The sequence below is a fragment of the Parasteatoda tepidariorum genome, chromosome 3, assembly GCF_982258835.1.
Source record: "Parasteatoda tepidariorum strain Cologne lab strain chromosome 3, Ptep-v5.0, whole genome shotgun sequence".
Lineage (NCBI taxonomy): Eukaryota > Metazoa > Arthropoda > Arachnida > Araneae > Theridiidae > Parasteatoda > Parasteatoda tepidariorum.
Genome location: NC_141757.1, coordinates 68,207,207 through 68,230,779, shown reverse-complemented (window position 1 = coordinate 68,230,779; position 23,573 = coordinate 68,207,207). Strand labels below are relative to the sequence as shown.

The following is a 23,573-nucleotide window of genomic DNA, read 5'->3' as shown; positions in this document are numbered from 1 at the left end:
AATAAATAATATACAAAAACAAGCATGCAAACTCGGTTCACCTCATTGGAAGTCTCACGCTCTAACTACTGATCCACCATGAGTTTGCATTATATATTTATAGATATTATAAAAAAATAGTAATCCTCTTTATGCAATTTCATAAAAGCAAAGAACAGCAACACTACTAATGGTGCTATAATATGCTGGTTCTTAAATAGGTTCTGGCTTCTATAAACGTATGAAGACTACCAAGTATAATTTAGATAGGTACTTATATCTCTATCTATATATATATATACAAACAGTCAAACCCCTCTATAGTGAACTCCTGGATATAGTGAACAAAATATCCACTCTCATGCCTTGCTACACACTTATGTTATTTTTTGTGGATATAGTGAACCAAGAAAAGAGGAAGTTGGATATTATGAACTTTTTTCTGTCTTTGACTGATTTATTTTCTTAATTTTTTTGTAATAATTTTAAAATTTCTACTTCAAAATAAATACATATACTGATTTTTAAAACCATCTATAGCATGGAATGTAGCAATAAGCATTTCTCTTGATTGCTTCATTATTGAATTAGTTCAGCATTCAAATAAGCTGCAATCTTCCATTACCTGGATAAATGCATCAAGTCCATGCCTATGAATTTGCTAAGCGATTTGGTGAGACTAATTTTATGTGCTCGAATGGCTGATAGACAGGTTTAAAAAGTGGAATAACATAAATTCAGGAAAAATTATATGAGAATCGGGAAGTGTTTCCAAATCTGATGTTGAGGATTACTCATCAGATTACTATTTTTTTTTGTACGCAAGACAAAGACTAATAAAAAATTAAAGTTAAAATTCTTTTTTGTTACTAAATATTTCTTGGTCATTTTTGTATTTCATTTTATCGGTCATTTATTTAAATAATATGTAATAAAAGGGGGGAGTTTGGCACCATTAGTTAAAATTGCTAGCGGATATAGTGAAGTTCCAGTTATAGTGAACCAAATTTTCGGTCTCTTGAAGGTCCACTATAGGTTTGACTGTATGTATGTATGTATATATATATATATATATATATATACAGTACAGAACCCATTATCCGGAAATCAGAAAACCGGAATACCAAAAAACCGGAACGAAATTCGATAAATTTTCTCGCCATTTAAAAAAAAAATAATAATTTCCTCATAAGATTTTACGATTTTTCTTTCCTTTTTAAAAGATGTTTACCTTACCATCATTTTGGAAATAATCATTAGTGTATTACTTCATCTTTTTTTCTTCTGTTTTAGATTATTTCCAAATATTTTTTATTTAGTTGGGTTTAACAATTAAAAAAAACGGCTTTTTGTAGCGATTCAGAAAACCGGAAAAATCAGTTATCCGGAATAGCGATGGTCCCGACCGTTCCGGATAATCGGTTTCCTACTGTATATATATATATATAAAAGTTAAGAAAAAGTAATTTTAATAAACAGCAGTGACTGTACTTGGAAAAATCAGAATACAAAATGAAAATATTTAAATACACTTCAGTAAAAGTTAATTACCTGTTCCCTCTTATTGGGTGAATCTTTAAACTTTTTCAACATATCTAAAACTTCTTCAATAGTAAGGGTTGATTGACCAGAATGATTATAAATTTTTTGAAAATATCCATTGGCCTCATCTTCAATATCTTTGGAAACAGGTGGATGACCTTCTCTAAAAATAGCATTGATTTCACCTAGTAGAGAGAAATAAAGCCCATCAATCTACATAAAAAACAGGCTATAAATTTTCAAGGTGATGAAACAAAATATTTAGTAGACCCGATTTAAGCTGGTGTGAGAAGTGAAAATTCATTTTAATACCTTCATAAATCTATTTTTATGAAAGTATTAAAATTTAAACCTTCATAACTTCTAGAAGGTATAAATTTTAACCCTTTTTGAAAAAAGTGTACGTCCAGTGATAATGGTGGCATCTGTAGCAGTTTATTTTTTAACTGATACAGATTTTAAAAAATGTTATCTGTAGTAAATTATTATTTTTACAGTGAATATAGTAGACTTTCATAGATATCCATAGACTTTCTTTTTCCCTCTAAGTCTTCCCAGCAATGAGTGAATAAATTAATAAATACTTGTTTGCAATTGATGTAAATATGGTAATATATAAAGTATTTTGATGTCTCAATTTTTTCCCCATAATGAGAAAAAAAGAAGTCAAATTTGACTTTTTAGTAATTTATAAACAAAATTCTAAAACAATCGACACTTTTTTTCATTCAAATTTTTTCGTTTTTAAATCAAAATATACCACCATTATTACAATTATAAATTATTAATTTTTTAAGATTTTGCCATAATTATGTACACTTCTCTATTACTGTCAATTACATAATCAATAACAATAGATATTATATAATATTAAAAAATTTGGACAGAGTTCCAACATTAAAAAAAACTTGTAAGCTTTCATAATTATTAAATTAGCATAACTTTTCATAAATATACTAATTATCTAGTTAAGAATGCACCAATTATTCTCATGAACACTGAATGCTTCTGAATGGAAAAATGAACCTCTAATAAAGAAAAACAAACTTTTAAGACGAGAACAAACAATTTTTTTTTTCTTTTAGAAGAGAGAGTACTGTGCATGTTCAGATGTTACTAGCTCCAACAGAGCAAATTTAGAGATAAATTTCTAAATTTAGTTATTTAAATTATACTAGCGTCATGAAAATACAGATATCAGACAAAAACAATTACTATTATTACTGGAAAATTAAAAACTTTCTGGATCTCATAACTCCTGTCCCCTCTTATGGAAAATAAAAATTATTTAAAAGGAAATGATAAACTACAATACAACTGTGGGTAGTGACATAATATTTCTTTGTGATCTTGGGTCATAAACAATTTATTATTTTAGAAATGTGCCGTAAGCATTGAAAATCAAAGCGAGTTTTCCTTTATTAAAATTAATTATAACATACATTTCGATAAATAAATAATAAAAAAATCTAAAATGTACCTGTATATTATAAGCGGTGTATTGCTTTATTTTATTCAATAATGTATGCCACCCCTCAAAGCCTTATTTCATTGAATTTAAGAAATTCAAATGCGAGCGAAAATCAAAGCGAGTTTTCCTTTATTAAAATTAATTATAACATACATTTCGATAAATAAATAATAAAAAAAATCTAAAATGTACCTGTATATTATAAGCGGTGTATTGCTTTATTTTATTCAATAATGTATGCCACCCCTCAAAGCCTTATTTCATTGAATTTAAGAAATTGCAGTGACTTTTTCGCCTGTACATTAAATATAAATAATATTTACTATGCAAAATAGTTCCACTTGCATCGCAAAGCATTAATCAGTTATCAGCCCTTTCTTGTCTTATGAAACACTTTCAAACTAAGTTAGTTGTGATTTGAGGTTCGACATATTTCCCCCCTTTTTGTATCCCCTCTTGAATTTTAATTAAAACACACAAAATTTTTAACGCATTTTACGGAACTAGTCTAATTTCAATGCACCTAAAGAAGAAAAAAAAACGAGGAAACATACTAAAACTACATTTATCAGCAAATATACATATATATTTTTAAAGAAAATAATGAAAATATACCCAGTTGGGAATGGATTTGTTGATTAGTGGTAGCATTTGAAAACTGGTTTTGATTTATTTGATTGACGGTTGATACAGTTTGAGTGGTTGGTGTTGCTACAGATAGCATTTTTGCTGGAGATCCTCCAGCTGAAGGAATAGCAAATGATGCCAAAGGTAAATTAGGAAATCCAGCATTTGTGTTGTTAATTGTTTTTACACTGTTGCCCAGAGTTATTCCAGATACCGAAGATGCCAAACCACATAATTGATCCAACTGTAATAGAAAAAAAAACTTGATTGTAACAATATTGAATAATAATAAAGACAAGAATTAAAGCAATTTGTTAAAGTACTGCTTATTTTAATTAATATTGAAAAGCTAATTATGATTATTCTTACCCCAGCATTAGGTGGATTGATCACAGATGGTAAAACTGATTGCAACCCTTGAGTAGTTTTCACAACACCAGGAGGAGGATGGCGATTTTTATTAAGTACTACATTACAATTGCCAACCATAGTTAAAATTTTCTCCGATAGCTCTTGGGATGTTGACCTATTTGAACAAAAAATAAGAAATATAAGATTTCATCAGATTAAGACAGGATATACGACTCCGTGGCAGAATTTTTTCGAGCAATCTGTGACAAAACTCTAGCACTAATATCTTTCTGCAAGATTCTTTTAATGATAACAAAAATATATGTTACTAATTTCATTAATAAAAAAACCGCTGTTTACAAGAAAAGAAACTGTATGATTATTTTCAATTGATCATTTAATAATTTTTTAATCTAATATTATTGGAGATATTCTCAGATTTTATTGGAGGAGAAAACACATTAATCATCATCACAAAAAAATAATAATAATTGAAAACCATAAAATTAGCGATTGCCGAAAAAAAAGAACGAAGACGAAATGACGAGAATCGGACTTCTCAAATGCATGCTTCATTTCGAGATTAGGTTACTGTAATAAATAACATGGTATAAAAAATATCTGATTTAAAAACTATGGAGAAATCAATAGCAATAACTGCCAAAAACTCGATAGAACTATTGCTTTAAAAAATAAATACTCAAATGCATGTATTTTCCATATTGTTTGAAATATATCGGGATCTTTAAAAACCATGTGAAAATCAATATCAATAACTGCCGAAAAAATAACCGAAACATTATATAGATTTACGATACTACGTAAATTGAGAGGGTAAAAAAGTGGTAATCTAAATGCATGATTCAAATATTACGTGTTCTGTAGAAAAGAAAAGTAATTTTTTTTACTTTTCAAAAGAAAAATCTTTCTACAAGAACTCTGTAACCTTCTGCGACAATGTCACCGCGATTCTGCCACGAGGCATATACGATTTCATTATTTTATACATAAATTTTACTAATATTTGTTTTACATATATTCATCTTTTGTTTTCTAAATTCAGTCAGAGTTCATACAAGATCCAGAACGAATTTTTTTCTTCTTCTAAGAATAGATATGATAATGATAGACATGATAATATGATACACGTAAGACATTGTAAGAGCTGATAATCCAATGCAAAATTTGCATTGTCACAAACTAAGTTTCTCTAAAGTATTTTGTTGTTTTAGTTTGTTCTGAGTACTTTTTTTTTTAAAAAATTTCTAAACACAAAGAGTAAATTTTTTAAATAAATAAAATATTTGAAAAAATAAAAAAGAATTGTATTTTAACATTCATACTAACCCAACAAGAGTGTGGAGCAAACTTAATATTGTTGCCAATGTTTCAGGAGGTAATGCACTTTTTGGCAAACTTTCTTCTTTGATATTTCCACTTATAATTTGGGGACAACGCTTATTTAAAAATGTCACACATGAGTTCACAAAACTTTCCTAAAAATTTAAACAAAATCTGTCATGAAAGCAGCACACCCATTCATAATTATCCTACAAAAAGACTAAATATAGAACTGCTAAGGAAGTATGTCGCTAACAAAATATTAAAAGATTTTAAACTTCTAATAGACAAATAAATTTAAGTTTAAAACTATGTAATTAAGTAAAAATATAATTTGATAGCAAGTTACTAATAACACTAGTTCAAACAAAAAAAATATTTTTTTTTTTTTTTGAGTTGTAAAGTTACAGAATTAGTACTTTATAAAATTGTTCTACATATATTATCAAAACAAACTTTATTACTCTGCTGATAAAAACATAATTCAGAACAATTAATGATTCAGTTGAATTTTGAAATCAGGAAATAAAAATTTTCTAGTGGGCAATGTTTTTAAGCAAGTTTAGAACACTGAGGGTGAATTTCTTCCCAATAAATCAGTTGCGAAACAACTCTGACAAAAAATATGATATAATAAATGACATAAAATAATTTTATCAAATACTTTTTTTTATCTGCTTCACTATAAAAAAAAAAGTTATAAAAAGAAAATATTTTCCTAAGCAATCTCAAGTTTTTGAAGATTTACTTATAACAAAATTCCGATTGCAGACGAAAAGTTAAAATTTTTTAATAATTTAATTTCATTAGAGAGAAGAAAACAAGAATTTTTCATTTTTATTTTGAAAGTATTTTTCACAAATAGCATTTGAAAAATATCTTAGCAATCAAATAATTATTTAAAAAATATTCATAAATTTTAAATAAATTCCAGTTTTAAGACTTAGTTTATTCAGTCTAAACTGAAACTGTTTAGTCTGATAGTGAGAACACAGAAAACGTGAGATATTTAGCAGTAAGAAGATTGAAAAATAAAAATATATAAAAAGGAGCACAAAATAAAAAAAATCATAATATCTAAAAAAAAGAAAAAAAAAAGAAGTCTATTTAGTTTTGAAGAAATAATGTAATCACAAATGACAAAATGCTATTTAAAAAAAAAAAATTATACTTACACCATGTTCTCTAACTTTATCACTAAGCCACTTATCTAGTTTTAAGTACTCTCTTCTAGAAGCTAAACAGGCTAAATCTATGACAAACATAAACGTATTTAAATTCAACAACATTGATAATGCTTTCAAATCTTGTGCAACATCTAATATCCTTGAAAGCCTTATTTGATCCCCATCTCCTCTTGCATACCAGTCAGCCATAGATTGCATGATGATGTTTCTTACAGCTGTCAAGTTATTCTGAGGAGGAAAACATAATGAATTTCTACACATTTACTGAAATCAAGTTAAAACATAAGTTAAAACGACACATACTTGACTGTGCCAGGCAAGGTGTAAAACCATAGCAGAATTAGGATGATTTCCTAAAAATATAGGTATCAGGGCTAACAATAGCTCCTTGTGCATCTGATTAATGGCTCGCTGTAAAGTAAAAAAATTTTTTTTTTAAAATTTTTAATGTCTATAATAGCAATTTAAAATTTGTTAAGAATTTATTACATAAAGGCAAAATACACATGTTAAATGTTTAGGGATGAGTACCAAAATACAACAATATTTGACAAATTTGAATTTATTTAACAATCAGAAGATTAACTAAACAAAATAAATACAATAATTAGAAAAATTAAAATGAAAACAAAAATTTCCATTTAATAATCAATTTTTACTTACTGACGTTTGGATAAGGCCCAAAATAAGAAGATCGGGACAATGTGAAAGAGGAAATTTGAAAAGCTCATCTTTGAAGAAAGGCGTCTCAGATAAATGTAATGTCTCTGATAAATGCAACAGTGTTTCTATTAAATCTAATGATTTCCTACAAAGAAAATTACACGTTTAATTAAAAATCAAAGTATAAGCATATTTAAAAAAAAAAAAAAAAAAGTTTACACGAAACAAATTTCTTTTCAGGTTGAGGTTGTATGTAACTTATTATAATGAGTATGTTTGTTTCAGACATTATTTAAGGAATTTAAAATTTTAAAAATGCTAAAAAAAAAAAAATCTTCATAATGTTTAATCATTATTTTGTCACTACTACTAAGGTGATTCTAGGTGAAATGAAAACAATAGGAAAGACATGGAGAGAGGCAGAATACCTGGTCACAGAGTGAGATGGAGAGCGAGGATAAAAGCACAATGCTCCAATTTAGGGTGATGAGGAATATGTATGTACTACACCCAGTTATGATTTTTTTTATAAGTCCATTAGACTTTTTTCTTTATAAATGCTTGATAACTGTTATGTATGTTTCTAGAGGATACACTGATACCCAGAAGCAGAAAGTGCCTAAAACTGTGACGTACGTCGCAGAACAAACAAAGTCCTGCAGAACAATTTGTATCTTGAATAAGTGACAGAGTTTTCCTGCGAACCCCTCCCCCGCCTCCAGCAGCTTTGCATAACAATCCCCAATCCTAATCTCATACCTTCTTCTGTAGACCATAATGACCTGAAGGTTTAATAGCAGTTGGAACAACAGACCAGCGAATGTTTGTGATTGCTAATGTGCACTTGTCAATTCAAAAGATTTTTAAGGCAGCGCTTATTTTAATGTTCGGACCTTCATATCATAGGCATTTTATTAATCAGGGTTCCCACTCTATGATGAGATTGAAATTCAAGGACTTTCCAGGACTTTTCAAGGACCTCAACAAAATTTTCAAGGACCTTAATCTAAGACCAATATTAAAAATTATTCTCTTCTATTTTACTAGAAGCAACAATGCTTGTTGTGGCAATAATTAATTTCAAATATAATACCTAAATGCTTTGCCTATATAGAGAGAAGAGAGTATATGTATTATGGACTAAAATTTATATTTTTTTAAAAACAACCCTACTGGTTTTACATATTAATTCACAAAATCATTTTCAGCACAATCTATAACTAATGGTAATGAGGTGTTAATGGTGAAATCCTTTAATCCTGTGTATTTCCATGTGAAGGCTGCATAAAAGACAGAGCTAAATCTTAGGTATTCCATATTCCATGACTATTCCACAACCCCCTCCTCTCCTCTATTAAACATCGTTTCTGAAATTATTCATCCATAATTTACACAACCTTCTCTAAATGTTATACAGCAACAATTCTTTCTGAAAATAAAAATTAGAAGGAACGTATCCCATTTTCACCATGTTTAAAAGCATTATTCGTTATGTGTAATCCACAAATGCCAATGAATATGACCTGGTGGGAATATTTCTCTTTTAATTCTCACTGAAGCTTCTAATAGAATTTCCAAATGACATAGGGTCCATCCATGGATAATTGAAGTATTTTAGAGAGCTTTTAACCATCATCCACGCATTTGTAAAAAGAGGACAAAATATTTTCTGCAGTTCCATGACCCATAAATTGGGAGGTAAGATAATTAGTGCAAACTTTATTATCAATTCCTTACCATAATGTCCATCTGCTTAGATTGTAGAGACTGATTTAACGTCTCATCAAAGAGTACAGTGTAGCAATCAACATTCTTCAGCTCATTTATAAGAATCCCTTTGAAGTATAGTGCCAATCCAAAGGAGCCCAAATAGGCTCACTTTGTGGCACTACAAAAAAATTGTCTCGCTATACTGCTATCAGCAAACATTTTGGAGAACAATTTACTAATCCCTTCACAGGAGTTACATGAATAATTACTAGTGATGCACTTCAGACTCCAGAGAATTTCAGCATCAAGCACATTCCTTTTGACCAGATAAGAAGACAATGTTACCTCGGCTACTAAAGTTTCTGTTTCACATGGGGCACACGATGTTGAAGGATTAATTACACCAGATGAATCAGATGTTGATGTCTTTGGAAAAAGAGAACTCAGGGCATGAGACTGCTTTTTTGTTTTACCTTTCTTTGATGCGTGATTTCAGAGCAGATTCTTCCATTTTTGCGATATCGATCTCCTTCATGAATAATCGGCACTAGGCTCTGAACTTCTTTTCGGGCATCGATAAAATCCATTCTTTATAAGCTTGATTATCCATCCATTGGGGATTAAAATAGCACTTCCCAGGCATAACTAGTCTAAACTACACAACACAAATACGAAGTCGTGCCTTTGCGAATACGCTTTACAATAAAGTTTTGAAATGACGCAAACGTAAGGACAAGTGCGGATGGTAAAACAGCAAATTTATTGAAAACCACAAGGTACATATTGTTACGAAATTCGAGAGTATTCCAGTTTCCATAAGAAAAAAGAAGATCTAAGCATATGCGACAGAAGATGAAGTGGAGTCTCGCCCCGAACGCATGGATTGTCTGCTGTGCTCCGCGCGCTTGGCAGACACCAAGACGCTAGGCCCGGTTAGAAACGGTGGCGTTAAAAACCACGCGAGAGAGCTCGGGAACAAAACAGAAAGAACGAGAAAGATCCGCGGGTGTTTTATAAAAAGGGCAGCCGGCAGTATTGGACAAATTCAAGGACCTATCAAGTTTTTCAAGGACCTAAGATGTTTTTCAAGCACTTTCAAGGACCTAAATTTAGCAAAAAAAAATTCAAGGACTTTCAAGGACCGTGGGAACCCTGTTAATTCATCATCAACAGAATTTTGTACTTCAAAAGTGCTTGAAAAAGTAACAAATCAAGAATGTTTGCCTTGGTTCAAAAAATAATGTAGTGTATCTGTGTATGATCCTGTATTTTAATAAATGAAAATATTGTATTTTAACGTAAAGTAAAATGAAAATATTGTATTTTAACGTTGTATTTTGACTTTTTTTCGCTGAAAAATGCTAGAAGAACATTTGTATAAATTAATAAGTCCCGTTACAGAACATTTGAAAATATTCTGCTTATGGGCACTCATATATGCTACAGGCAAAGTGTTTAAGTGAAACCCGATGAAAATAATTAAAAGTCAAGGTTAGGAGAAATTTAAAATTTCTTAGTATGAAAAAGATGAAAAACCAATCATAAAACTATGAAAAGTTATTCCATTACATGTGTTACATTTATACTTTTAATAATTATTTTATACATGTTATATTTAGTACGCAACAGAAAATTTTAACTGAAATGTATACAGCAAAGTTATTAAGCAATTAATAAAAATAAAAGGCCATAAGAAAATCAAGGTGTTTTTCAAATTATTGAATAAAATTTCTTCCACTTTTCTTGACATTTTAGGTTTTCCAGATTGCCAAATACCCTAGAATAAATAATGTTCTTTCTTCATAAGTCTATCAAATTATGAAACATACCAATTTGAAATACTTCTATTATCATCTTCCGGAGGAGCTTTTAAGGCGTCAGTTAAAACAGGACGGTGAGCAAAATCTGTTAAGCACACAATGTCTGGGCAGTTTAAAACTTGTTGAAAGAATGAAAACTGTAAAGGAAAAAAAGAATAATTATTGAAGTATGAAATACATTGCAAAAATACAATTTTTTATAAAAAATCAAAAGTATAAATAACATAGGTGTTAAAAAAAGCAGACTTTTTAGGTGCCCGGGCAAATTTTTGGGAACCTGTAAATATCTGAATTTCTAGGTTTAAAAGGAAATAAACAAATGAAGCTTAACTAAGATTGAAAACAAAATCTACAATTTTTAAGGTGCCACGGTGATAGAGATTTGAAGACCCCTGTTTGTGGGTGCTGTAATATCTATCTATGTATATATACAGGTTATATGTGTATAATCAAGTTTCTACAGTTCTTTTATATTAAACACATCAGTTAGCTTAAGGATACATTACTTACAGATTACTGAAATACAGATAAGTGATACAATTTGACTTTTGCAACCTTTGAAGACATGTAAGAGCTATGGTAATATCCTAATTTTGCAAAATTAGTAAAAATTGTATTTCATGAGCATGTAGTTATCTAGAGTTACATAATCATTTACACGAATGCTTAGTGTAGGAACTTTCACACATTTGGAAACATGAGTAATAATGCAAGATAACATTACATTTTACAAAAATGACCAAATAGAACTTTGGATAATCAATAAATTGTGGATTTTCAGAAATTTGAAAAATTTGTTGCTCTGAGGTAAACTGTGGACAATTATTGAAAACATAAGATTTATAGAATGGATTCTACATTTTTATTTGCTAAAAAACATGAAATCGAAAAACGAAACAAAACTAACGATTATACATGAAAAAATACTCAAAATTTGAAAATTAGGTTTCAAGGTGTACAACATATCTTCAATTGTTCAAAATTTTGCATCTGTAAGAGTAATTACGAGCCTAAAATACTTAGGATATAGAGACAGTTCATCATGGATAGGAATCAGTTTAACAAATTGATAGATTAAATACATAAATACTAAAATGGCGGAAATTAAGTTCTGGTGTCAAGGATTTCATTGGTTTTTGATAAAAGAAAGGTAAAAACTAGCTTTTAGGCTAATCCTAGGTATATGTATAATCATGTATAGGAATCATTTAAAAAAAAATACATAAATTCTAAAATTACAATGAATAAGTTTTGGATTCTAGGATTTCCTTAGTTTTTGACACCAGAAGGTAAAAGCTAGTTATTAAACCAATCTTAGGTACAGAGATATACAAAATGAAAGTACAGAGACAAAAGGAATAACAGAACATTTCACAAATTAGAAAAAAAAAACCATAAAATTAATTACAAACCTGGCCTTCAGCATGTCTCCAACGTCGGTACATTCTATCCATGGGGAATGTTTCATGACTAAGTCCAAGTGCTAAACCCTGCCATAACAACTTTAACCCTTTCCGATCTTTTAAAAGAAAAGTTGGATTATCCAGCTCTAACACAACATCTTTCCAATCCAAAGTGGGAGACTAGAAAAAGAGTAATAAAAGATTAAAAATAATACTAGCATTAATTTTTCTTTAAAATTCATTTTAAAATTTGGATCATAAATACCATTTCACGAACAACTTGGACGAATATTTCAACACTCCAAGATGGCTGTTGAGCATTATCATTTTTCTCCTTATCATTCCACATAATCATGTTGCTGTTATTCATATTCTAAATCAAAATATATTAAACACATATGAATTAATGAGCAATAAACGACAAAGCAAACATGTATTGCAATTCAAATAAATTGAGATCAAAGATAAATCGTAAGTCGTAATGGAGGCATCTGCGGAGGAAGGCATTGACCCACATTGGGCAATCTGGCCAACTATGATGAGAAAGTAATATTATAAAACTTGAAAAATATAACCACATTTCAATTTTGATTAATTATAATACTGCAGTATCTTATTAACTGATATAAAATATGCTAAACAACTAGTTATTAATATTTTTTCTGACGTAAACTAAACCTTTTTGTTTTGAGTACTTTATTTAAAGTGAAAAATTAAAGCAAATTAATTGTAATGAACTAGTTGTTCCTTTTCAACTCAAACTTACAGGTGCAGAATTTCACGACCCAGTTTTGGCACTGATATTCTTGGACAGCAATAAAATTTTTCACAAGCTAAATGCACATTTTCGCCCCTTTACAGAAGTAAAATAGCAAAATATGACGAAAAGGAACAGTTTGGTCTTGCATATTCAAATAAATTAAATTGCTGAATTTGTTCTTAACAACACTTAAACTGCTAGACATCATAATATAACAAATATTTTTTACTCAAGCCAATATTAGAAATATATTGCACAAATTTAAATTTATTCCAGTACTATCCTTTGGTGGTTAATTAAATTGACAATGAAAAAAAAGTCCTTAATGATTATTTTTTTCTGTTTATGAAACTTTTTATCATTTTTAATTTAGCCTTATATCCATAATTCAGAATAATAATAAAAATAAAAAATACTAATTTTAGAGAGTTGTAACATTCTAGCTTGAAACATTTCATAGCAATAGAAAAAGAATTTAAAAATAGAAAGAAGTCGGAAGAAAATAAAGAGAAGCTCGTTTCATTATTTAATAAGGTTACTAAATTCTTCAACAAACAATCAATTTGAAAAAATCTAGTAAGAAATTTTGTGGGATACTTTTCGCCAATTTTATGAAATTTTATAAAACATATTTAGAAAAAAAGAAAGAAGTAACAAATGAATTGCAGTTAATGGCAAAGAACTTCGAAAAAAAAAAAAGTTGTTGTAAAGTAAGGTAACAACAAATTGAAAAAATCCTTTCAAAAGGAAAGTACTAGAAATGAAAGATTACTTGAATTGGCATAGCATCTGTAAGTCCAGAATGCGACCTTGACATCATAGATAAAATACGAGCTACAATAGCAGCAGTGAACTCTCGAAGCCCAATTTGGATCAAATTGTTTCGACATTCTTCAATGCTAGGAAAAAAAAAAAAGCTCAGCATCAGTTTATATAAATATTAACACAGAAATATAATACAGAGGAAATATAAGATGTTTGCTATAAACTTAATCCTTATAATTTTAAAATATAATTTTTTGCAGACATATGATGTAAATTATGCTCATTAAATTGAAGGAAGCTGTATTTTATTTTTTTAAATTTAAAGCAATGTGTTAACACAATTTTTTTAAAGGGAATGCTAGTTAAGAATTAGTTACAGATAACAGAGGATTAAGAAAGAGGTATAGGTCAAAAAACTTTTTTTTAACAATAATTTAAAAAAAAAAAAAAAGTTACAGTAACATCAATGATTAAATACCTAGATGTAAAATTGTAGCCCATTTCTTGAATCATTTCCACAACAGAATCCTCTGACTAAAAATGTAAAAATATAAAGTTAGAAATATAATTTATACACACAGATGGAAATAAATGCAACAAAATGTATTACATTTTTAAAAAGGGTTTTTAATGAATCCTAGTAACAAAATAAGTTCAGTATCAGAAGAATGTCCAACATATTCTAAAGACATATCATAATTATTACATCAGCTTTGCTATGCCTCATTTTAATAATTGGAAGCATAATTTCACAAAAGATAAAAGAAATTTTGACGGGTTCTGTGCAATGTTTTAATCACGAAAATATCACAGTTTAGTTGTCGGTTAACAATACAACATAGTATGTTTTACAAAATTATAGTTGCAAATTTCTACAAGCCATGAGCGATGAAAAGTAAGGAAACAAATGTGAGAATATTAAATAATTGAGGTAAAGAACACTTCACAAAACCCAGTCAGAACTGCACTAAAAATATTGTAGCATATACCCAATATTTTGATAAATTAGAACATTTTCATGCTACTTTCCATTCCATAACAAATTTCTATTTATTTCTTAAATATAATGAATTGGTAATGCGAGTTATCAGCAGCTTGAGGTAGGCCAGGTCCTGTCCACCCTAAATAATTATGATTCTTATACCTAATAAAAATAATATTGCAACTAAAAATATTTATCATAGCCTTCTTTTAAACAAAAAATTAAAATAACTAACAGAAAGAAAACAAAAAAAATCCTCAAACAGTATGAACAAATCTCAATTCACAACTTTTTTGTTTATTCAGGAAAAACAATAGGTAAATAGATATCTCACTCAGTTAATAGTAATTTAATGTTGAAAATTTTTAAAAAGAAATTTATTTTATTTTAAAAAGCAATACAAGCCTGAACAGATTTTTTTTTTTTTTTTTTTTAATCTCACTAGTTTTTATACTAGTCATGTTATGCAAATAAAGAAAATAGTACTATAATTCTTGGGTACAGAAAAATACTGATATTCTACATATTATTTTGTTAACAAAAGAAAGGTATGATAGAAACTAATAAATAAATAGATTCCAGTTAGCAAACAATAAAAAAAATACATGTAAATGTTATACATTGAAAATGCCTACTAAGTGTTAATCAAGGAAATTTTCATTCATTTATTTATTAATTTATTTTTTGTTGATGGGATGATTGTTGTAAACAAATACAAATTAACGATAGTTATGTCACTATTAAAAAAGAGCTTATAAAGTTTTCAGCTTAATAGAAAGAACTTTTTAAACTATCCCAATTCAATTTTAAAAGTTAGCACCACCAAAACAAAATATTCTCAGACATTGTACCTCCCTTTCCACAATTCATTACCATGCATTTAAATCACAATAATATTTTTGTAAATATAAACAAACTTCAGTTTATACAAACCCATTTAGACATTTGTTTAAAAAATTTGTCGAACAGAAATATTTATTTAGCTATTTGTACTAAAATTAATTTGTGTACGGGCCCTCATTCACCTTTATAGACACAAGCTAATATCGAATAATATAGATAGTCCCCAATTTCTATTAATTTTTTAGCAACTTCAAATTTTATTAACATATATAACTAAAAATGCGTGAATGTAAACATAAATTCAACATTCTTATAATTTGTATAGTTCCTTTACTATCTAATAATTTAGTAAATGAGAATATTGTAACAATTTAATGGCAAAAATAAATAAAATAGAATGAAGGATACTTACAGGTTTAGCAGAATTTCCAACAGGCTCCATTTGTGGATCTAATTTGTGTGCTCGTAAATAAGGCAATAAATAAAATGGTATTTTGTCAGAATAGTCTAAAAAAAAATTTATTATTTAAATGTAATAAATTTTTAGTCTTAAGAAAGAAAACGAAAAGTACAACAAGAAATGTTATATTGACACAAAATTAACTTATAATTCAAGTTACCTTGATTTAAAGTTTTTGCAAATGACTCTTTAAGATCACGTGAGATTCCAAGATCTTGAGTCCCACAATATAGGTTACTGAGTAACAGATGCAAAACTGTAGGGGGTAGGTCTGATATATCTTCTTGACCCGATGAGTCTGCAATTAGAATAAGATTCAAGTTTTAGGGGAAAATACAATTAAAAATAATAACTAAATTTAATACTTGAAAAATTCTTACCCTTTTCACAAATATGCTTGATAAAGTCAGAGAGTTTCTGTTTTAAAAAATCTACTGAATGAATTATGTGTTCAGAAATAGATGAATTCAAAAGTGCCAATCCAAAAGCAATTTCTTGAACACTAGATAATTTAAGAACTTTACTCAACTGAGGTAAAAGATTGGCTGACGGTCTTAAACTCTGAAAGGAGTAACATTTTATTTCATTTTTTATTATTTTAAAAATGAAAATTATAGACATTTAAAAATATACATTTGTACAATTTGCATTCTTTAAAATATTGAAAGAATAATTCACCATTGAATAAAGGTTGATAGAAGTATTAAAATGATACCAAATTAAAAATTTTCTATTTCCACCAAAATCTGAAGAAATGTCGGATAAAGTTATCATATACAGAGAATAATTATGTAGAATTAGAAAGAATTTAAAAAAAAAATGATCTGAAGAAAATGTTTACTAAATTTTTAATCGATATACAAAATTATTAGTTTAAACAGCTACAATAATAAAAAAAGATAAAAACAGAGCTAGCTGAAAAATGCAATCAAAAGGAAAGAGTAGGTCTCTTTTAGAAATAATAAAATTTCCTTAAGGTAGACATCACTTTTAATTTTTAAAATAATTTTCCAAAAATTAGCTTAGAAAATAATTACTTGATACTATAGAATTCTTAACAGCAAAGAATAAAAAATTTAAATTGTAATGATAAAGAATAAATGTTCTGACAAAAGTTCGTTATTTTTTATAACAATCTATTTGTCATTAAAAATATTATTGATTTGGAATCATTAGAGTTTACAATTTATCATAAAATAAAAATTTAAATATATGACTTTTAGTCTAAAAAATGTGAAGTGATACATCTAAACTAAGGTAGCAAGATTTTGGACACATCAGTAAAAGTCAAGATTCACACTGCTCAATATTAATAATTTCTGGCAAAGATTACTAAATTTTTTTCAATTTAAAGTGAAATTTAGAAATTAGAAGTACTAATGCTATAAATTAACAAAGATATTTTTGTAATTTTATTATGAAACACCATAGTTTTTTTGTGTAGTTTTAATATACAATTAAATGAATTCCTTGATGCAGAAAGGACAAGAAACAGTGGATCAACTTTGTTTTTGAGACAATAACTATGTATAGATTTATTGTAAATATAAATTTTTATTTCTGCATTATGAAGCAATTTAATATAATTTTGATCTAAAATCATAAATTTATTCATTATACAACTATTAAAAATTGAATATTACACATATCAGCATTTCATTAATTTAAAATCTTTCAAAATGATATACATACCTTTTGCTGCTGAAGAGGGCAATCAATAGAGTAACAAAACGTAGATACAAAATCTGGTTTATTTAAAATAGATGCACACTCCTGAATCAAAAATTGAGTCTAAAACATAAAAATAAATTTTAAATACTAAAACAAATATTAAAATTTACGAACTTAGAATATAATTAATAATTACAATATAACTAATGACTAACAAAATTTTCTTGCATAAAATTCTAATAATTATACACATTTAATACTTTACACAATAATTATAATATTAATAATTATACACAACTTTTTTAGGTTCTAAAGTTTATTTTTTTTTGAAAGTATTAACTTGAAAACAATGAATGAAAAGCAAACTGGAGATTGTGAGTGGAGGAATCTAGTATAAATTAATACTAAGAAAAATATTTCAAACTGAAAAGAAAAATGAGAATGGTTCTCAAGTTAATTTGATTTCTTTTTAATAGATTTTTTTATTTTACTGTAAAATTAATTTTATAAGATTATTCGAAGACACAGACTATTTATTAACTTTCAACGAAAAAAAAAAAAAAAAAAACAAACAAAGAATTCATTTTGAAAAACAAAATATAAAAAAAGAAAATGTCACTGTTAACCATTTACTATCTGAAAGCCTTCATTTACACTTCCAAATTTAAAACTAATCTAAAAAAAAAAAAAAAAAAAAAAAAGAACAGTAAATTAAGAGAAAAAAAGCTTTACAAATTTTAAGGATTTAAATAATATTATTTTCACAGCATTTTAGAAATTTAAACTATATTTATGTATATTAATTAATACAGAGAAAAAAAATTAAAAGCAAGTATTGATTTTTCATATTGTATAAAAAATTTTCATACTAGAATTCCTACATAAATTTCATAATATAGGAATGTTTCAGACTATATGTTTTTTTTTTTTTGTCTATAATTTTAATAATATGGAAAAATCACACTTCCTTTTTTAAAATTTATATTACACATTTTCATTACTAATTTTAGGAATTCTTTCTAATTTATTATGCTTAGGTTTTAAGATGTTAAAAAAACTGAAGTTAGAATTTTTACTCTCACATAATGTTTTACTTGGATTTACTATCAACAGAGAGAAGAAATAAAAGTTCTTATCATTAGTGAAAAAGATCATGAAGCTATAAAAAAAAAAAGACAACATTTCATTAATTTGATATTAATCATTATCTAAGAAGAAAAAAATTGTTTGATAAAATTTCAAAAATAAGAATATTTTAAGAGCTTTAATATTTATAAAAAAATAAAGAATTAAAAATGGAAAATTAAGACTTTAAAAACAGTTTTAAAAATTAAGTACAATTACAAATCAGCTGTGAGCAAATACTTGATAATTTCTATATTTTGTTACAGTGGCATAGTATAGTCTACATTAATAGAAGAATGTACCACCTAGTTTCTCTCCTTTTTTTATGCACACCAATATCAAGGGCTATTTTTAAAATCAAAATTTTATATTTTTTAAGTGTCCTCTATACCACATCTACGCCACTTCTGCTTTGACATAAAAAGTTGGACATAACAAAGAATAAAAAAAAAAAATTCTAAGTTGAGATGTCTTAACTACTTAAAAAAAAAAAATTTAAATATGTTTACAAGACTACATACCTGATGAAAATCTTTACCACTACTTTTACCATCACCACTGAAATCTACATGAGAAAAAAGACAACGCAGGAGGTGCCTTTCAGCCTCTAACCCGTGATGGGCTACAAGCTAAAAAATACAATATTTTTAATTTAAGAATTTATGAGACATAAGAAAAACTTAACACTTTTAATAATTATTAAACACTCATTATATTTTTTTCACTAACTCCTCATCTGTAAAGAAAATATGAAATAAATAAAAAGTGAGCAAACCAGGGGCTTGAAGCTGGAGCGCTCGCTCTTGACCTCTAAATTTTTCCAGGACTATTAGTTTTTTTTAATATAAATCTTTTTTTCCCCAGTCTTTTTAAATGCTTAAAATAAAAAAAGAAGATTTTTTATTTTCATTTTCGATTTCTGGATGATTCTATAAATATAGATAATTTGTACTTGGCTGATATATTTAATTTTATTTTAAATTAGGTAAGTAAGTATTTATTTTCATTCTGATTTCTAAAAATTAAGATATATTAATATCTAATATATATATTTTTTTAATATAAATTAATAAATGTTTTTTTCAACAATAAAAGTTTCCAATTAATATCTGAAACTCAAAAGTGAGCATAAATATCAGGGGTTATTGTGAGCCCAACTCAAAAATCCTGAAAATTTCTTGAGTAAAAATAATTAATGATGCATTCAAAACATGAAATTCTTTATAAATTCTATGCAGCACAACTTAAATGAATAATTATGTATAAGTTTACTTTTGTCTCTAATCACATTCATTATTCTACCAGAAAAAAAATTTACAAATGAAAGAGATGCCAATTATAAATTCTAGAACTAATATTATTTTAAAATAAAATATATAGGAATTCTTATACATAAATGTTATTTTTTAAAACTTCTCAACCTTGCATTTCCGGAAATTTCGGGATCACTGTTAGCGAAAAATCCGGAAATCTGGATTTTTTTCAGAAGCACAATCATCTCTGAAATATGTAATAAAATTGTTGAAATTTTAGCTTATTTTCTGAGGCAGAACTGGGGATTCAAACATTTTTTGGCTTTAGGTCCTAGGTGCAAACATTTCAGACACTGCTCTTAAAAAATAAAATAAAAATTTCAAATGCAAATACAATTATTTAAAGTACAAAATTACAAGACTATAGACTAAAAAAAATTTCATACTTTCTCATAATTTATTAAAGTTTTTTTTAATAATTAAAAAAAAAAAAAAAAAAAACAAGACTTATTCCAAGACTAAAAAGTAAAAAAAAAAATAAATGAAAAAATAAGTTTGAAAAAATTCTAACCCTGAAAAAAAACCTAGTGGATTCGATTTTTTTAGAAAAAACGCAGGTTTTTTTTTACTTTTCTGGTACATCATATAAGAGAATATCAGGAAAAAAAATTCTTATACCTAGCGCTTGAAAAAAGGCATTAACCTAACAACTTTTTAAGGACTCTGCATGATAAAATTTCTCTAATAAACACTTGCTACTAAGAGAAATTTTTTTTTAATAATAAGAATTAGTTATTAGGCCTTCTGAACACAATAAAAATGATATAATAATTCAAAATTGGAAAATTAAAAAGAAAAGGAAGATCCCCAATAAGAAACTTCCTTATTTAAGGTCCCCAATTTTGCTGGTCTGTTTCTTTGGTTTTGAAGGTTTAATGTCATTACTTTTAAATATGGAGGCAAAATATAAATTGAAATTTTGTTACATTTATCCCTTTCAGAGTTGCTTTTTCAGAATTGCTGTTTAAGGAAAAAATGAACAGCATGCTGATAAAAGCATAAGAAATGGTGCAATGAAAAAGAACTTCCTATTTTTAGAATTTTTAAAGGTAAGGTAAAAAAAAAAGTAGGATTCAATGAGAAAGGAAAAGTAGAGCATTCAGAAATAAGGAATTGTTACTTCAAAAGATCATTCCAATGTGGATTAAGTGAAAATTTGTATAATTAATTCTTGCAGAAGCTGTGGAAAAGCATAATTTTGTACTTATTACTACATTTTATCAATTATGGCTTAGAAAAAAAAATTAGCTTAAGAGATTTAAGAATTTATCATAAGTAAAAGCAAAGTGAATTACTAAATTTAAATTTGGAAAAAACTGAAGTATGTTTAATTACAATTGTACTTTAATTGAAGCATGGTAGTCATGTCAAATTAGCTTTGTTCAATAAGCGCAAAAATAATTCTATTAGTGGAACATTATTTAGTAAAAAGAAGTTGTGGAAAGTCTGGGATTACAGGACTTCAAAGTATCAAATGATTGTTACACAAATTTAAGTAATGATATAACATTACTTTTAAAAACTTATAAGTATGGGGAAGAAAATTCGGAGTTTTGTCAAGACTTAGGACCAGCCATATAAAGTGTTTGACCTTCAGAGCGAAAGAAAAGACTTATGCCTATTGTAATTGGTGCCTCTGTGAGGTAACTGGGTGATGGAGAGAATGTCTATGATTTTCTGATGCGACATGATCTTCTGGACTTGGTTTAGGGCTCTAGACCAAGGGGATAAGCAACAACAACAGAAAATTCGGTAGATATACAACATCTTGCAGACTAGGTAAATAAAAATCAAATGAAAACTAATTAAATTGCGTATTTTTAGTTATTATTAACTCACTATATAAGGGGCACCCTTTATTAAAGCAACTAATTTGGAAAAAGTACCCTGTTGTGTCCCTTATTGAGAGGTACTATTCCAATTTAACTCTGAATACAAATAATCTTTGTTTTGATGAGATTTTACAAAATAAAAAGTATTTTGTTTAATCTGATAGCATACATATTTTTATACATGCATATTTTTAGATACTATTAACTCTCTTTATAAGGGGCACCCTCTATTAAAGCAATTAATTAGGAAAAAGTACCCTGCTGTGTCCCTTATTAAGAGGTACTATTCCAATTTAACTCTGAATACAGATAACCTTTGTTTTGATGAGATTTTACAAAAAAAAGTATTTTGTTTCATCTGATAGCATACATATTTTTACTTATTATTAACTCTCTATATTAGGGGCACCCTCTATTAAAGCAAATAATTAGGAAAAAGTACCTTGCTGTGTCCCTTATTGAGAGGTACGATTTCAATATAACTCTGAATACAGATAATCTTTGTTTTGATGATATTTTACAAAAAAACCCCCCATTTTGTGTAATCTGATAGCATACATATGGGCAACAAATTATAAGTAGGAGTTATTAAAGTTTTAATATAGTTGTGTGCATAATTCCGTAGAGTTTATCAATACCGATTAATTCATTATTTACTTTTATCACATCATGGTATTCAGATAGTTTATAATAAATATTGAAGTACTCTCGGCTTTAAATGGAATGATTATTTGGACATTGGAAGCAAACAGGAACATCAAAATTTATTTCCAAAAATATTTGCAATATGCTTGAACGAAATACTAAAACATTTGTTGTAAAAACTTGAAATGTGTGATTAAATGTCAATAAATATAATACAAGAAAAAAGCAATCAAATTTTATTGACTTTGCTATCGGAAAGATATCGAGATTAAGATTCTTATGTATTTCAAAAGCTTAATTCCAAAAGAAAAATTAACACACTAAATCGCTAACTGAAGAAAGTATAATTTGTCTTATTTACAGAGCATTCTAATTTCGTACAATATTTATAAGTTCGAAAATCAGTTACGACTGTTTATTCCAAGACCATTAAGACTAGTTACACAAAGAACGGGGAGTTCGTACTTGGAATTAAATAAATACATACTCTAGATATTTCTTGGACACTAGACTTAAAGTTCTTCTTAGTCAAATTAGCCACAGAATAACTAATATTAGACAAAGCAAAAGACAACGAGTCCAGGTTCATAGTTCCATGAATACTACACAGAAAGCTTCAAACAGCTTTGAAGCTTTCTTAGTAGGGAGAGGTAATGTTCTATTAATATAATTTGTTTCTCTGAAATCAAGTACAAAAAACAACATCGATAAATCTAATGAAAAATTTCATGAAAAGTAATGGCGAACACACACAACAAATTCCACCATTGCCAAATCTACATCTGCAAATCACAATCAGTAAATTTCTAAAACAAAGTGAGATGCAATCGACTACAGAAACGATCAAGTTAGCTTGAGCTGGGGCATCAAAAAAAAGCAAAGCAAAAACTAAAAGAAAACCGCATCGTCATCTTTTTAAATTTTGTAAATTTTTTAAAAGATTTGAATTTTTAAAACATACAGTTTTCTTATTAGAATTAAGCACAAATTTTTCATATTCAGAAAATCGAGAATAATTGTTTAATAACGTCAAAAGATAATAATTTTTGGCGATCAATTTTCGTTTAGAATATATAATGCTTT

At 27.5% G+C, this 23,573-nt stretch overlaps 1 protein-coding gene across 4 annotated transcripts in view; it reads right to left on the bottom strand.

Moving 5' to 3' along the window:
* Not1 (CCR4-NOT transcription complex subunit 1) overlaps positions 1-23,475 on the bottom strand; it is a 62,780-nt gene extending 39,305 nt beyond the window's left edge. For 2 of the 4 annotated variants that reach the window (XM_087159490.1, XM_087159492.1), the window contains exons 1-18: positions 22,978-23,475; positions 19,222-19,329; positions 17,597-17,695; positions 16,285-16,465; positions 16,065-16,202; positions 15,857-15,951; positions 14,098-14,153; positions 13,627-13,753; positions 12,360-12,467; positions 12,104-12,274; positions 10,701-10,828; positions 7,162-7,306; positions 6,802-6,909; positions 6,487-6,726; positions 5,318-5,466; positions 3,989-4,145; positions 3,608-3,863; positions 1,531-1,706 (exon numbers count right to left, since the gene is read on the bottom strand). In XM_087159490.1, coding sequence (XP_087015616.1) covers positions 1,531-1,706; positions 3,608-3,863; positions 3,989-4,145; positions 5,318-5,466; positions 6,487-6,726; positions 6,802-6,909; positions 7,162-7,306; positions 10,701-10,828; positions 12,104-12,274; positions 12,360-12,467; positions 13,627-13,753; positions 14,098-14,153; positions 15,857-15,951; positions 16,065-16,202; positions 16,285-16,465; positions 17,597-17,695; positions 19,222-19,329; positions 22,978-23,079 — 2,544 coding nt within the window. In that variant the 5' untranslated portion in view covers positions 23,080-23,475. The remainder of the gene's footprint in view (positions 1-1,530; positions 1,707-3,607; positions 3,864-3,988; positions 4,146-5,317; positions 5,467-6,486; positions 6,727-6,801; positions 6,910-7,161; positions 7,307-10,700; positions 10,829-12,103; positions 12,275-12,359; positions 12,468-13,626; positions 13,754-14,097; positions 14,154-15,856; positions 15,952-16,064; positions 16,203-16,284; positions 16,466-17,596; positions 17,696-19,221; positions 19,330-22,977) is intronic. The other 2 variants (XM_087159491.1, XM_087159493.1) reach the window with 1 other exon arrangement.
* Between the last annotated feature and the right edge of the window lie 98 nt (positions 23,476-23,573).